The 17,340-nt window shown below is 38.0% G+C and overlaps 1 protein-coding gene across 2 annotated transcripts in view; it reads left to right on the forward strand.

The window, feature by feature from the left end:
- RELN (reelin) overlaps window positions 1-17,340 on the forward strand; it is a 492,672-nt gene that overhangs the window by 222,672 nt on the left and 252,660 nt on the right. For both annotated transcript variants that reach the window (XM_027573967.2, XM_027573968.2), the window contains exons 5-6: window positions 7,288-7,320; window positions 10,227-10,305. In XM_027573967.2, coding sequence (XP_027429768.2) covers window positions 7,288-7,320; window positions 10,227-10,305 — 112 coding nt within the window. The remainder of the gene's footprint in view (window positions 1-7,287; window positions 7,321-10,226; window positions 10,306-17,340) is intronic.

Below are 17,340 nucleotides of genomic sequence, written 5' to 3' on the forward strand. Positions count from 1 at the left end.
AACTTCTCTTTACTTTCAGCATGTAATATGTCTCTTAGACAAATTGAATTGATGATGGGAAGAATTTCTGCTTCAACTTAATATTGAAAAACCATATAATGATCCATGTTTATGATTTTACTTAAAAATACTCAAAGATTTAAGTTATGGGAATGTGATTAAGAAAAGCATGACTATGACTGTGTGGTCCAAGATCCAAATGAAATCATAAAAGCTAATATGAAATTAGAGATGTTTACTGCCTTTTCAGTTTATCGAAGCATTCTGATCTTCCATTTCCTTTTTTTTTTTTAAGATTTTATTTATTTAACTGTCAGAGAGAGAGAGAGAGAGCACAAGCAGGGGGAGCGGCAGGCGGCAGGAGAAGCGGGCTCCCTGCTCCCTCTGTGGTTTCTTAGAAAGAATCCTGTGACTCCAGGATCATGACCTGAGCCCGAAGGGAGACGCTTAACCACCTGAGCCACCCAGGCGTCCCTGATCTTCCATTTCCATCAGCAAAGCTCAACTGCTGCTCTCTTGCCAGTGTCATAAGACAAATTATTACAGTCTGTGAGGTGCTCTAAATAGTTGGAGATAATAGAGAAAATGTATTTAGCAAGTGAAAGGTAATGTTCACAGAGTAACTCTTTTTGAGCCAAGCAATAGACAGATATTTAACATCAGTTGTGTTTAAGTGTTTGGAAAGGGATTGATAAGTAGTTATTTTCATAATGTAGTGAAAGTCAGATTAACTCACTGTGAGTGGAAAATAATGAGCTGTTAAAAATCTTCCCCCCTCTCCAAATGAAGAGATTCCTTAGGAGAGGACCTGCAATTGTGACTGTAGAACCAGCACCAACACACAGATGTGTGAACATATATGAGCTAAGTGCTTTTTCCATTTACTCAACAAAGTATCAGTACACATTTTTTTTCTACTGAATTTTAAACAAATCAATGGTAACCTTGTTTGAAGAGACCAAGAAGCGTGTTTTTCTCTGAAAATTTTGCTACAGAACTTACTTGTTTTCATGTTAGGCCTATTCAGTCATTGTGATGTGAATTGCTTGTTTTGGTGTGAATTGGGTCCCTTTACAAGTGTGTCACATAATAATCATTCACCTTTACTGTCCCTGTCACAATTGTCTTTATGAAATCTGCATTAGTACAGATTTCATTGTATTCATTGTATTTATTCAAGGCAGTTCCAGTCTTGTTTTTATGATAGCTCATGGAGATTAGTAAACCATTTCAAGAATAGCACAGCTGAATAAAAAGGAAGCCCCACAAGGAATATTTTTTTTCAAGCAAATTTTAAAGTAGCTTCTAAAAACAGTGATTCAGGTTTCATATACTTTCAACTATATTAGCTTATCAATTAAAAAATCCCCTCCTATCCAGTATGGACATTCCTCAAAAAATTAAAAATAAAACTACAATATGATCCAGTAATTCCACTACTGGATATTTACCCAAAGAATATGAAAACATCAATTCACAAAGATATACGCACCCCTATGTTTACTGCAGCATTATTTAGGATAGCCAAATTATGGAAGCAGCCCAAGTGTTCATCAATAGATGAATGGATAAAGAATATGATATTCTTTATTACAGTGGAATATTGAAATGGAATGAAATATCACTCAGCCATAAAAAAGAATGAAATATTGCCGTTTGAAACAACATGAATAGATCTAGAGAGTATAATGCTAAGTGAAATTAAGTCAGTCAGAAAAAGACAAATACCATATGATTTTACTCATATGTGGAATTTAAGAAACAAAACAAATGAACAAAGAAAAAAAGAGACAAACCAAAAATGAGACTCTTAACTATAGAGAACGAACTGATGGTTACCAGAGGGGAGGTTGGTGGGGGGATGGGTAAAATAGGTGGTGGGGATTAAGAATACACTTACCACAATCAACACTGAGTCATGTATGGAATTGTTGAATAACTATATTGTACATCTGAAACTAACATAACACTGTATGTTAACTCTACTGTAATTGAAATTAAAAAAAAAATTTTTAGAGAATTCACTCCTGTCCTCTTTACATAGTCTATAAAATCTTAGTAAAATTATACACTTAAGCTTCAGGTCATTTAATAGTACCCTAGCCTCTAAGAAAATGTTTGGCTAAGCAAAAACTGAGACTGAAGTATTTCATTATTGATCTAAAGCTTTGTATTCTACCAACATAAATAATCTGGGTGGGTCCTGCTAGAGAATTTGTAGGGCACATAATTTTTAAGTTATTTTTAAGTGGCACTTAAAAAACATCAAAAAGAATCTGGAAAAATTAAGTGCATATTTATGAATGACTTTGACAGTCTTTAGAACATTTATTACCTATTTAGTATGAAAAGATTGTATTATGCATAAAACTCTAAAAGATTCCTATTATTTTTTCTTGTTTAACTGCTCTTGGGAGATATTTGACTAATGAAATTTCATAGGTCCTCATTCGTTAATGCTTTCCTGGTAAAATTGCTACCAAATTGCATTAATAATTAAAACATTTTAAAGGTGTTTGGTGGCTTTTTTCAGTGAAAAAAAAGTCATAGTATGCCATACCTTCATTCTTAATTCTTTGCAGGAAACAGGCTTTTAAAAAACACTGGAGGCTTTAGTGAAATTCTATCATGATTCTTGCATTCTGTTGACTTGTTTTTACTTTGTTTTTTTTTTTTTTTAAGCAAAGTAGGGGTTCATTTTAACTAGCCTATTTAGCATTTCATGTTTTATCTGTGGCTTTGACTAAGTTGATTCATTTTGATGACATTTGGCATACTCCTGATGTTATCATGATACAACTTAAATTCAATTTTCAGTTCAGTTCAATTACCTGAACCTGATCAAGCTTTACAGAGGACATAGTTTCCGTAATTTTTTTAAAAGATTTTATTTACTGATTTATTTGAGGGAGAGAGGGTGAGCAGGAGGGAGAGGGAGAGAGAGTCCAAAGCAGACTCCATGCTGAGCACAGGGCTTGATCCCACCACCGTGAGACCCTGACCCGAGCCAAAATCAAGAGTCAGATGCCTAACCGACCGAGCCACCCAGACACCCCTTCTGTAATTTTTGTAAATCTAAATGACATTAAGTTTATGGGTAAAGATTACAGGTGATTATTTTGAATGACTTCGAGTTCACTGAAACATAAATTCATTTACACCTTTATCCTCTGATTAACACAGATAGTGTTGTCATCTTGCAAATATTCAGAATTATAAATTGGGTTTATTTATTCATTGCCAATACTCATGGATCTCTGTGGAGTGATCCATGAACTCCAACTGTAAGATATGGTATCCCAGATCATTGTACTTCGAGTTTAAAACACCATTGAAAGCTTGGCCTTTAACCATTGCATTGTTTATAAGAGTTTACAAATTACTGGTAGAAACTTCCTTACTGAGCGGAATTGCCCCAACATTTATGGGAAGATCAGCGATTTAATAAGTAATCACATGTTTGTGTAAACTAAAATGAATTTTTGGTATTTTTCTCGGAAGTGAATTTTTTCTGTAGTAGAGGATGTACAACTACTCATTTTGTGAACCTAGGAATATCCAAATTTGTTAACAGTTTTGGGTTAGGATAGTTGAGTTCTCACAGCTTACAGTTCTGTCCAGGCTTGATGTATAGTCTCATGGGGTTCACCAGTGAAGCTAAATCAGGACCATATTGATAAGGGACATCTGTGTTCTAAGGTGGCCAACCAAGCCAGCAAGGGAATCCCAGTCCCCACCCCAGGGCCGTTCTGGGTTTTCCCATAGATATCAGTGTTATTCCTTCCCTCTTCGGAATTTATTCCATGAACACAGAGAACCCCTTTTGTAAAATAGCTGATATTAGGGCACCTGGGTGGCTCAGTTTGTTAAGCATCTGCCTTCGGCTCAAGTCATGATCCCGTTGTCCTGGGATCGAGTCCAGCATCCGGCTCTCTACTCCTCAAGGAGCCTGCTTCTCCCTCTGCCTCTGCCTCTCTCTCTCTCTCTCTCTGTCTGTGTCTCATGAATAAATAAAATCTTTAAAAAAAATAGCTGATTATTAGGCATGGTAAACAACTGTCATATCTTAAGAAACAAAGCAAACAACAACCACAAAATTTCTTTGGTCCTCGCTCCTCATTAGGTGTTACAAAATCTCCTCTCTCACTTTGCAGTGAACTTTTTTGAAAGAACAATCTGCACAGTAGTTACAAGTGTGGCCTCTGAAGCCAAATTCCCTGGGTTCATCTCTAGACTCTGCTTAACAGTGCTTTGATAACAGGATGTTCTCAATAGATATCATCTTTATTAGGATGATTTTAATCTCATTCAACCCTCTTCTCTCTTAAAACTCTCTCTTTTCCTTATTTCCATAATGAAATGTACTCTTTCTCAGTCTCCTTTGCTAGCTCTTCTTCTTCTGCCAGTTCCTGAAGTGCATCTTTACCTCTTCATTTCACTTCTGTTTTTATGCCCTACATTCTCTCTGGGTGACATGGTCTTCTTCCATGTCTCCACACGTCCTGTGTGATAATGATTCCCTAGCTGATATCTAGCACAGCTCTCCCTCCTAGCTCTTGTTCAGCATTGTCCTGTTGAAGTATAATGCAAGCCACATGTATCATTTTCAGTATTCTAGCAGCCACATTTAAAAAACAAAAATCAATAGATGAATTTTAATAACCTATTTTATTTAAAATGGAATATATAAAATATTAAACATTTCAATATAATGTAGTCAATATAAAATTATTAATGAGATATTTTTCATTATTTTTTGTATGAAGTATTCGAAATCTGGTATTTTTTTACACTTAGAGTACATCTTAAGTATTAGAACACTTTGTATTGAGATTCTGTAAAATTTAGAGTTGAAAATTAGATTCACATACCCAGTTGTTCCATATCTACTTACAGGTTTTCCAATAACTGAATCAAATATTAAAAATTATTTTTCTTTAATACTCACATCCACCTTGACAAAATGTATACATCTTTTTTAGAAGAGACTATTTAACTTTGATACGAAGGCATATCAGTTTCAAAATTACATTTGACCAAGTAAATCCATTTACTCCTATGTCCACCTAGTATTATTAACATGAGTTTTATAGGAATATTACATAAATTGAAAGGCTACTCCAAAATTATCATATCAACAAGGCATTTTAAAGTATTTTTGGAGTCTTTTTGCAGACAATTTAAAAAATGTCCATTGCAATTAAAATCTGCTTATTGATTCATGTTAGGAAAATGTATAAAATCATTATTTATTTGTATTTTAGAGATTTTGCTTTCAATATGAGTTCTCTTATTTTTCCAACCACTTTGCAAATAAACTCTTGCCTTCCTTGAAGCTTCAAATTCAGCTCATTCATTTATGGTGTGATAGTGGTCAGACAACATACATCATTGTGTCAGGTTTTTGTCATTGATTACTGGTTAATGAGCAATTATTCCTTTTGTTTCAAGAACATATTAAATTAGAGTTAACAGTTCAGTGAATCTTTATAAAACTCTTCTATAACGTAACCAATAAGCGTTGACGCAAAACACAAGATCATTCCATTTTTCTTGTTTTTTTTTCCAAGAGTTTCATAAACCGTTGATGAGTCAGAACATTTGCATGTATGTACTAACTCTATACTAACAATTGTATCCATGACACTTACCGTGGAGTCTGTTTCAAAAAGCCAAACACAGATATTTTCAATATGTATATGTTGGTATGAAACAATAAGATAAATATCTGTAGTTTTAAAATGTTGTTAAGTCTGAATTTTCCAACTAACATAGCTGAAGCACTGACCATTGTGACAGAAACTAATTTTTTTATATCTAACTAAAATTATTCTTTAGCTGATAAAAGAGATTTAAAAATATTTATGTCATGAGTTCTAATTTTTAGATAGTGAATTGCCAACATTTCTTCATAGACTCCGTAGTTTTTTGAGAAAAAAAAAATAACCAAAGTATTAATTGGGCAGTGTCCCGTATTTGCAGAGTGCCCTATCTTAAAAAGCATATTTTGAACACCCATTCCTTTGCTTATAAATGCTCAGAAAATCTTCAAGCTTTCATGGTTAAGTCCTAATTCCCCAGCATTCACTTCTATGGTCTTGTCCCTCGATTGTCCCAATATCACCTTTTTTACTCTTTCCTCTTAAACTTTCATCCAGTCATGCTGAAATTGTTGTAGTTCTCCCAAAAGCCATTCTCTTTTGCTTCTCTCTCTCTCTCTCTCTCTTTTTTTTTTGAAGATTTATTTATTGAGAGAGAGAGAGAGAGAGAGAGAGTAGTGTGGGGGCAGTGAGGGGCAGAGGGAGGAGAGAAATTCAAGAGGACTCCCTGCTGAGCGCAGAGCCCAAGGTCCGAGAAACCATGGGATCATGACCTGAGCTGAAACCCAGAGTCAGACGCTTACCTGACTGCACCACCCAGGCGACCCTCTCTTTTGCTTCCCTATGCCATTTCACTTTTATTCCAGAAAGAAGCCCCTCTCTGCTCCCCTGCTACCACCTCTCTTCCTTCTGCTCATCTTTCAAAACTCAGCAGAGGGGCCGCCTGGGTGGCTCAATTGGTTGAGCATCTGCCTTCAGCTCAGGACACGATCCCAGGGTCCTGAGATCAAGCCCCATGTAGGGCTCCCTGTTCAGCAGGGAGTCTGCTTCTTTCTCTCTGTCTGTCTCTGTCTCAAATAAATAAATAAAATCATTAAAAAAAAAAAAAAAAACTCAGCAGAGAAATCATCTTCTCTGGGAAACCTCCCCTGACAGCCCTCTTACTGTCCAATCTGGAATTAGTATTCCTTCCTCATCCTCCATCTCCCCCCAGCCTCCTCCAAACACACTGCCACAGCACTTACTACACTATACTCTAGTTACCACATGGTAAGCTCTTTTGAGAGCAAAGGTCGTGCTTTTATCTATTTCCCTAACACCCAGAACAGCCCCTGACAGATACTGGGTGCTCAGAAATAGTTTTGGCATATCCATTAACTATCGCGTCACATTGATCTTATATGTTTCAAGGGATACCTGATTAAGCTTGTATAATAAACAGCTATCCTGAGTGTGAGGGATTCTACTCTACACTTTAGGAGTAATGCATTACTTTTAAATAGAATAATTAGAGAGTTGGATGCCTTTCTTTAAGACACTTATTGACATTTTTGTCTTACTCCTCTCAAAAGGTTCTAACCATTTAATTTGTTTAGTATGACCTAAGTTTTGTCATTGTATTTGATTCATACTGGATTTTGCTTTCATTGCTAATCAACCATCTTTCCCTTTTTCTCTCTCGGTCCAGCTCCAACAGAAGCCACAATGCACCCACATCTAGGTAAGTGCTTAAGACCCTGATGTCACTAATCTTAGTACTAGATGTGCTTGTTTCACTCCTCTGGCTAGGTGGGCAGATGATATAAAGGTGAGGAAACTTCCTGCCCTCTCTGATTCTCACTAAACATTCACTAGACTCGGTCTTAGGTTCAGATTATGCTTGAACACAGGACCTCACCGAGGAGGTGATCATGCTGCCCAGCTGGAGCTAATGGAGGGATTTTTGAACCTGTTAGTACATTCAGCCTTGGGATCCTGTTGAATGTGACCTTTCCATCCTATATTCTAATGCTAAATTCTCCCCAGAGCTCCATCACAAATAGTAGATCATAAGGATAGTGGATAAGGAGCTAGGAGTATGGAGGAATGGAGGTCATTTTGGATTTGAGATACCTGTTCAGACCAGTGCTCGGTTGTAAAAAGAGAAGGAATTTGGTCATTTCCTTAAAAATTAAAATGAGGCTGTTTAAATAACTATAAGCTTTGTTTAATGACACCATGTAAAGTACCATCTCTCATTTTGCTTGTGTTCTTTCCATAATGCCATGCGAGGCAAGGTTGTGTAGTGGTTAAGGGGACAGCTTCTGGAGCCCCTACCTGGGCTCATCTCACCTTCTCACTTGCTAGCCATGTACATTGAGTAAGTTACTTAGCCTCTTTGGGCCTCAGTTTCCTCATCTGTAAAATGGATGTCATAATAGTACCTACCTCCTAGGGTTGTTCTGAGGATGAAATGAATTCCTTTTCATAAAGTGCACAGTCAATGACATAACAGTGCTTGGAAAGAAGTAAATACATGAACAATAACCATTGAGGCTTACCCGTGCCTTTGTCAAACATTCTCTAGAAAACAAGTGATCTTTAAGAGTTCAGTTTCCCATTTGTGTTAGTGAAGATTCTTTTAAAAGCCATTTCCTACACTATACTATGTCATAAGAATGAAAAATAAATCATCCTGGCTGGCTCCAGCCTTTTCAGATGTCTCTTGCGGTGGGACTTGGAGATGGGTCAGTTATTTGTCTCTTGGGGTCTTCCTTTCAACCTACAAACCCAATTAATTTATTTTTCTCTTTGGAAAATCTGCCTCGAGAAGCTCGACTTTTATGTAATGCGACAGCTTGGGGCTCTTCTTTGGCAGATGAACGCCAGTGCTTAGAAGCATGCCTTCTGGCAGCCGAGGCAGGCTGGTAACCCGCAGTGGCCCAGCCGTGTCTCGGCCAGTTTAGGTGTTTGGGAGAGCTGTGCCCTGGAGGCATCTCAGGCCCCACATCTGATGGCTCAGAGGAATCATTAAATCACTCCCACGCACAGAACACATCACAGCGTTCTCTCCAGTGGAAATCCATATTCTCCCTGTTGTCGTGCCTAAGGCTTCCGAGTTTGAGCAGCCATTGCTCTTAATATGTGCTGATTCACTGGTTGCCCGGACTTCGTTATGTGCTCACCTGCTGGTGTACCTGGAATCAAGAGAGCGAGGGTGGCCGTGGGTGGCAGTGTCACCAAAGAGAATCTGGAAGTATGCTTCCTGAGAGTTGGAGGTGATTTTAATTACCCAGTGAATTAACATATTATTTTCAAGTGAGCCAAATATATATATATAGTAAAATATATAAAATATATTTTATAAAATATAAATAAAAATATTAAATATATAATAAAAATTTTTGGTTATTTTTTCGTTAATCACGTCCTATGATTTTAATTTTTCCCAAAAAGCATATGTAAACTTGTTTGAACAAAATTATACAGGCTCGGGGGCACCTGGGTGGCTCAGTCGTTAAGTGTCTGCCTTCGGCTCAGGTCATGATCCCAGGGGCCTGGGATCGAGCCCCGCATCGGGCTCCCTGCTCAGCGGGAAGCCTGCTTCTCCCTCTCCCACTCCTTCTGCTTGTGTCCCTGCTCTTGCTAACTCTCTCTGTCAAATAAATAAATAAAATCTTTAAAAAAAAAAATTATACAGGCTCAGAGAATTTATACTAGCCAAAACAAACTTCCCAAGCAAACCACGGGTATCAGATGAGAGAGGGTTTTTAAGCACTAAATTCATTCTTTACAGCTTGAATAGAAATAGTGATTATTTCTCATAGAATCTTAAAAGTGAGCCATGAAACTTTTTTACTTGCCCACCTTCTACTCAGTGGAAATACCACACATTCTATAGTTTATGAAGACAGTCTTTGCTCTTGGAATGGCCAAAGTTGTTCTAAAGCTTGAAAATAGGTATTTAATACAATCTCAAGTGTAATGATGGTATACTTTAAACTGTAGATGGCTTCCTGGTATTCATCCTGACTTTTAACATGACTTTACTTGGGACTTTCATGGACTCATGTAGATCATTTCTCCAGTGCAGCTCTGAGGGGAAAAAGTTGCTAACAATTTGCAACACATTAAATTTTTAAAAAATGAGTGAATATAGGGAATGAGAGAAAATGAGCCAGGGCAAGAGGGATAGTAGGAAAGAGAAGAGGAAATGGGTTAAACACCAGCCATGTTAGCCGACGGTAAATAGCCAGAATGTTCCATCTCCTTCTATGCTGTAAAGTGAGTTAACACTGAATCTTTTCTGGGCATATGGAGCTATGGGAAGCAAATCTTGCATGACCCCTCTTTGTAGGTTAGTACTGACCTTGGCCTTCCTGCCTCTTCTGGCTGGTGAGGATTTGGTAGGGTTTCTCTTTCGGGACTCTGGTTTTCCGACTTCTGTGTGTCTAAACAGCAGAAACTTTACCCTTTCCCTTTGTAGTTTAGGGGCAAAACAAGTACAATATAATCAACTGCTCATTTTAAATTCAGCTTTAATTTGAAATATTGTTATTCCTCATAAAGGCAGCACATTGACACTTCTGTGTAGCTAAATCTATTGTGTAGTGTAACTTTTTTCTAAGTATTTTATTTTTCTTTTAGCTGAAGTACATAGCGACAGCATTATCCTACGAGATGACTTTGACTCCTACCACCAACTAGAGTTGAATCCAAATATATGGTAAGTTACAGGAATATGCCTCACTTCGGTTTGTTTGTTTAATGCAAAAAAAAAAAAATGATGCTGACCTCTCCCTTGGAGCTTACATAACATTAAATTGCTTGCTAGCACTAAGGGATCAGAGAGAGTTGTAAGTTGTTCAACTAGGAAACTGGGCTTAATGTAGACTGCATGATGTCCAGTTCATGACTTCTTTAAGATCTTAATCTAGGGGCCATCTCAAAGCCATGTGTATGGTTAGATTTTTTTTTTCAGTTGTACAAGTTCTTTATGTAGAAAAAACTATGCTTTAACGTGTCTAATAATTGCATTTATGCTGAGCAAAAGAAGGGAAATGGTTATCTGAAATGACAGGTGATTTGAGTCATACTTCCAACTAATTTCTAAGTTATTGGGTCATGTCATTATTTATACTCCAGTTTCTCCTTTGAAAGTAGCTTAGGTGCAACTCCATGGGATATTTGAGAGCAAAGAAATAATTAACCAAGCTCATTCATTAAAAACTCATTGAATACATAAATGGATGCATGGATTTGTTGCCAATTTGTTGTATTTTTGCTGACTGGAGAAATAGGTCTATCAACCTAGAGCTATAATCAATCTGTGCAATTTCAGGGAATGTCTGAATGTGGATTTTCTATGATACTGAATGTTTTTGTATGCACAATCAAAAGTTCAAGATAAATTTGAAGCTCTAATTTAAACTTTCAAGTTGCAACCAAAATCCAAACAATGCTCAAGGCTAGAAAGAAAGTGAAAAATACTGATTCAAATGATATATGCTCTGCTATGTCTATTGCAGCATTATTTACAAGAAACAAGATATGGAAGTAACCTAAATGTCTGTTGATAGGTGAATGGATAAGGAAGGCGGGGATATGTGTGTGTGTGTGTGTGTGTGTGTGTGTGTGTGTGTGTGTGTGTGAGATACAATATTACACAGCCATAACAAAGGTTGAGATCTGGCCATTTGCAACAACCTGGATGGACCTAGAAGGTATTACGCTAAGGGAAATAAGTCAGATTGAGAAAGATAAATACCATGTGATTTCACACTTATGTGGAATCTAAAAAATGAAACAAATGAATAAACAAATCATAAACAAATAAAAATCAGAATCAGACCTATAAGTACAGAGAACAAACCGATGGATGCCAGAGGGAAGGGGGGGATGGGCAAAATGGGTGCAGGGGAGTGGGAGATACGGGCTTCCAGTTATAGAATGGGAATAAACGGTACAGCACAGGGAATATAGTCAACGATATTGTAATAGCATTGTATGGTGACAGACGGTAGCTACGCTCGTGATGAGCAGAACAGTACACATACGAAGCTGAAGCACTATGTTGTACACCTGACATTAATGTAACATTATGTGTCCACTATACTCAAATTTAAAAATTAAAAAAAGGCTAGAATTCCATCCTCAAATGTCAGCATATGATATTCATGTCTGTTTTTCTTTATTTTCACTGTTCAACAAATATTAAGCAATAATCACTTTATGTATACAGTAAGTTAAAAAGAGATAGAGTTCCTTCTCCCAAGTAGCTTATATTTAGTAGAGGATATACTAAGAACATATTTTTAAAAACCTTATAATCCAGGATAGAAATTCTTAAGTATAATAGAGGGGTACAAATAACACACATACGTACTGTCCTTCCAAAAAAAAAAGACGACTCTGGTGGGATTTTCTTGGAGAAAGTGGTCTTTGACCCTGAGTGTTGAAGATGACATATAGAGAGGGCTGGTGCTTCAGTACTAGATGGAGGAACTTCTGTCTTTTTTAGAAAGAAGTACCGATCTACATACTATCCAGTAAAAATCAGACTGCACAGAGTCATAAAGTCTCATAATTTGTATGCCATTTAAGATATAATTTATCAATAAAATTTCACTTCCCTGTGAACATATCCTAAATACAAACTTCTTAAAATAAATTGAAAAGCTTTATTAGGAAGAGGCCAACGAAACTTTCTAAGCACTGCCTGTACCCAGGAAACGTTCTCTCCTCCTCCTGACATTTGGGGTTTTATATTCCATTAACATGGATGTTATCAGATGATTTGTTTCTTTCAAGGCAAGTTCATTTCTGTCAAGCTAATTCATTGTCTTCACTGAGTTTTCTTGACAGATACAAAATGTGACTTTTATGCGGTTCAAATTCTCTTGTTTTTGAAATCAATAAAACGTGATTGATTTTGCTTCACCCGTTTTCATGACTGATCCGATATATGCTTCCTTGACCAAAGTTATGGATTTTGTGTCCCTTTCACTTAAGCTAAGGTTTTTCCCACTTGAAAAACAAAAACACCTTTTATTAACTTTAAAAAGCCACGTACTTCTGTTTTCTATCAAATATGCTTCAGAGTAATTTTACTTTAACCCTTATTGCCCACAGTCTCCTTCCCGTAGCCCCTTTAAGATTAAAAAGAAAAGCCCCAGCTATGAACCTCTCATCCTTTGGGAGATGACTTTGTTGAGCAAAAGGTGGCAGAGGTTCTGATGTCAGGCGTGTCTCGTCTGACTCTCGAGCTCGCCACGGGCCGGCAGAGTACCTTGAGAAAAGCGAGAAGCTTCCTTTACCACGCTGAGCCCGTCTCCTGGTCAGTAGAAGTGAGACGAAGACCGTTTTTACAGCATTGTTCTAGTTTGATGAGCCTGCAAAGGTCTGGCGCCACAGCTGGCATTGTAGGTGCTCGGTAAAGGTGCTTTCTTCCCCTCTTCTCTTCTCTCTCTCTCTCCTGCCCTACCTGTTCCCCTTCCCTCCTTCTCTTCTCTCCTTCTTTCTTTCTCTGTCCCTCCCTCACCTCTCCTCTCCCTCCTTCCCTCTCTCCCTTCCTGTCTTCCTCCTGTGCTGGACTTGTGCATTGTTCTCCTCGCCTGCTCTAAGCCCACAAATGACCCCAAATCATTATTAGTTTAAAAATCATCAACCAATTTATTTAAGCGAGTCCTCAAATCTTCCCTCTTTGCGTTTGGATGAAAAACGGACATCAGAGTAAAGTAACGAAGCTCTACTTTATTTTGGAACTCTGTAGACTTGACTCTCCTGAAATCTGTTTTCTTGGAACACGTACTGGCATGTGAGTTTTGCTCTTTATTGTCTTGTCTTTGATTCTCTTCACCCCCGAAGAATTAGAAATCACTGGGCAACTCTGACAGTGTGAGAAGGAGAAAACCTTGGGGCCGACTCTGGAAATCTGGGCCCCCCACCACATACAACAGAGGGTCTGGGGCTCGGCTTCTGGCCAAATTCCCGTGACTAAATACATCATCAGAGAATTTGCCACAAGAGAAAAATGTACTGGTTTTATAAGCATGTTTCTGCCCGCGGGTTTGAAAATCATCATATGTGTTATTTAATTTGTAATTTTTAAGGACAAGCTAAAGGAGAAATGTCTGTGCGGTGAGGGAGAGGAGGAGCCGTTTAAAAATTGATCGCTCACAACTTATTTGCTTCCATTAACTTCATCTAATAAAATCAAATTTTTTTTCACTCCATTACCTGTACTTTTTGATGGCCAAGTTTATTATCTCATGTACAAATTACTGTACCTAAAAAACAAGGAACATAAAACAATATGACTGTTACTATGAATGAACATAACATCCCAGTTACTTTTCCAAGTGTTTGGCAGCAGTTGGAAGAGAACCAAGAAACTTTTTTTCCATCAATTCAGCATTGAATGTCCTGTCTGTCTACTTAGTTTAAATATTAGATTTCATTGAAAAATTAATAAATGTACTTGGCAAAAAGTCCAATAATATTAAAAAACAAATGATAAAAATAAGCCTTCCTCCCACACTACACCTATATTCCCTTCCTCCAGGGGCAACAACTGTTAGTTTCTTCCAGTCCTTCCAGAAATTGTTTATGCTTACACAAATGTAAATTCTCTCCACAAACTTGGGCATCAGAGAAATAAAACTTTTTTATTCTTTCATAACCCAACTTAATTTCTTTTTATTGTCCCCCTCGTACCAGTGGTGAAAACTTAATTTCAGTCACCTTTGGCTCACCCTCTCCCATTTTCTGATGCTGTAACAAAGTTTCAGAGGATTTATTGCTGCAGAGCCAGGGGTGGTATGAAGATGTGCCTCTGGTCTCCTAGGCATCTGTCCCTGCAGTTACCCGTGGTGTCTCCCTGTCTCGTCTTTGGTGACTGATCCACACAGACAGCTTTTGTCCTTGTCATAACCATCCCTTCAGGGCATGGCTCTGTTTTGATGACGGCTTGAGGGCAAGGAAACTGTTCTGCTGCTCCTGGATCTGGGCCATGGGCATCTTGGCGATGCTATGCTCTGGTTTACACAGCTAGGGTCCTTCTACCTCTCTGAAATGAGGAGCATAGAGTCCTTCTGCTCTTTGTTCCCCAAATACCTCTGCTAGTAAAGCGGCACTGTATCCCCCCACCCCAGGCACTTCTCATTGCTTTGTTTGAATGAGAGATGACAAGTCAAGTTACAAATGAAAAGAACAACAAAAACCCCCTTAGGGGAATATAGTGGGGGCTCAGGCTTGTTGGGAGTGAGGCTTCTCTACTTCTCCTTTCCCTGATGTTGGACCGCAGGTCTCCCTCTACACCGCAGTGGTAACTTCACCGATTTGAATGTGCCACTGCCTGCAAGGGGGCGAGACTAGTACCAATTTATCAGCACTGCAGACAACTCTCCAGTATCATATGATTGTGTTATATGATGGAAGGGATCATGAGTGTCTTTTTCATAGAGAGACAATCTTCCAACCTCCAAAAAAGAGGAGGTGACTGGGCGCCCAGGTGGCTCAGTCGGTTAAGTGTCTGCCTTTGGCTCAGGTCATGTTCCAGGGTCCTGGGATCGAGTCCTGCATCAGGCTCCCTGCTCAGCAGGGAGTCTGCTTCTCCCTTTCCCTCTACTCCTCCACCCCCTGCTCGAGCTCTCTCTCTCTTTTGCTTACTCTCTCTCTCAAGTAAATAATGTCTTTAAAAAAAAAAAAGGGAAGTGAGAAGAAACCCTCATATAATTAAAGTTAGAAGAAATTAAGGACTTACAAATAAGTTTTATCTCATTAACATTTCACTTAAGCATCTACTACTTGTACATCAACTATACTTTCATAGTTCCTTTTTATAAATTAAACTATTTTCGTATGATATAAGCACTGCCCGTATTTCATATGAATGGAGCACAATTTTGATTTTGTTTTATTAAAAGGAAACATAACTAATTGCCCCAAACTGGGAGCATCCCAGGTACCCATCAGCAGGACAATAGATAAACAGTGATATATCCACACAATGGAATACTATTCAGCAATTAAAAGGAATGAATTGTTGATAGTTGAAACAGCACGGTTTAATCTCAAAAACTCTATGTTGAATGAAAGAAGCCAGACCCAAAATAGTTCTTTTTTTTTAAAGATTTTATTTATTTATTTAATCTTAACTATGTGGTTCCACTTCAATGAAATCTAGAATAGGCTAAAATTATCTAAAGTGCTAGAAATTAGATTAGTGATTGTTTCCGGGATAGGAGATTGACTGGGAAGGGCAGGGGGAGCTTTCTGGGGTTAACAAATATGTTATATATATCTTAGGGGCCTGGGTTACATAGATGTGTGCAGTTGTCAAAGCAGGAGGTCTATATATTTCACCGTGTGCAAATTTACCTCAATTAAAAAATTTAGCAATAATAAGAAAATGAGAAAAAAAGAAAGAGGAGGCATTATTGATTCATAACTTGCAGTTAGGAAGAGTTCAGAGAGAAACAGGGTTAGAGGAACTAAAAAGTGAATGATTTCTGAAAAACGACTTAAGTTTTCTTAAGAAGTGTCTTTATCCTCCATGCAATTACAAAGTCAAGCAGGAGTCCTTGTTTTGCTTAACAGATTATCCCTTTAATGCTTGTTTTCTGAAGATCACAGAAGGCATTTTGAGCTGTAATATCACTAGGCTCTGATGTTCTAGTGGGAAACATGGGACTGTTAGAAAACATGATGATAAATGGCAACCTGACAACAACAGATGTTTTCCCTCCAGCACAATAATAATAGCAGAGATGTCCTTTTCAGCAGAGACCAGGGAAGAACAGGAGTCAGTCCTTAGAAGAAGCATCTTAGATGAGTAAGTTGTGTTGCCGACAGGGATATGAGATATCAAGAAGAAAGACGCAAATGAAGTTGTCTCGGATCCTCTGATACATGAAGACCTCTGCCCATGGGTTTATCATACAGAAAGCCCCTCAGTTTGTAGCTAAGGAAGCTAAAGCCATGGGTGGCATTGTGTAAGATTGCCTGAATCAAGAAAATACTAGAACACTTCCATTTGTATCTGTAAATGATCAGCGAAAGGGAGATCACAGACTCTGCTGCATCTGATAGTCTCTTGAAAATACTAATTTATTGGAGCAATTATTCTCAAATAGAGCAAAAACATGGGTGATTTGGCTTATCACAATTTATTTTCTTTGAGAAAAAGAACTGTCTGAACAAAGACTATAAAAAAACAGAGGTTTTAGGATGAGGGGGTGAGTTTTTCTAGCTGGAGCTTTATTCAGTGATTAAAAGTTTAGCACATAAGAGAAAACAAGTCAAGCAAGCAGTAAAATAACTTCATAGTTCATTGGTATGTTGGACCCCCCCGCCAAGAAAAAACAAAAACAGAGAGGACCCCACTTAGTAGCCAGGTGTGAGAAACACAATGTAAGTGGTTTCCAAGAAATCAGAAAAAAAAAAAAAGTTAGACCGATGAATGGTGTCACTGGGAAGGAAACTGGATAAAAGTCCATCCACTTTGCTCAAGGTCCAGCAGGCTCAGGGGCAGTAAGACAGCACTGGGTGAAGGGGGTACTAGCCACGGACACCAAGGTCTCTATGGCACTGCTGAAGGATTTCCAAGAGACTTTGTTGGTCATGATGATCACATAGAAGACATATGACCTCATAGACTTACCCAGTGTAACACAGAGCCCAAACCTTACATTTTTTTTCAAGAGCAGGTGACCAAGGGAGATCATGAATATGTGAGAACAGTCAGGCAAAATAAATCTTT

The sequence above is a fragment of the Zalophus californianus genome, chromosome 12, assembly GCF_009762305.2.
Source record: "Zalophus californianus isolate mZalCal1 chromosome 12, mZalCal1.pri.v2, whole genome shotgun sequence".
NCBI lineage: Eukaryota > Metazoa > Chordata > Mammalia > Carnivora > Otariidae > Zalophus > Zalophus californianus.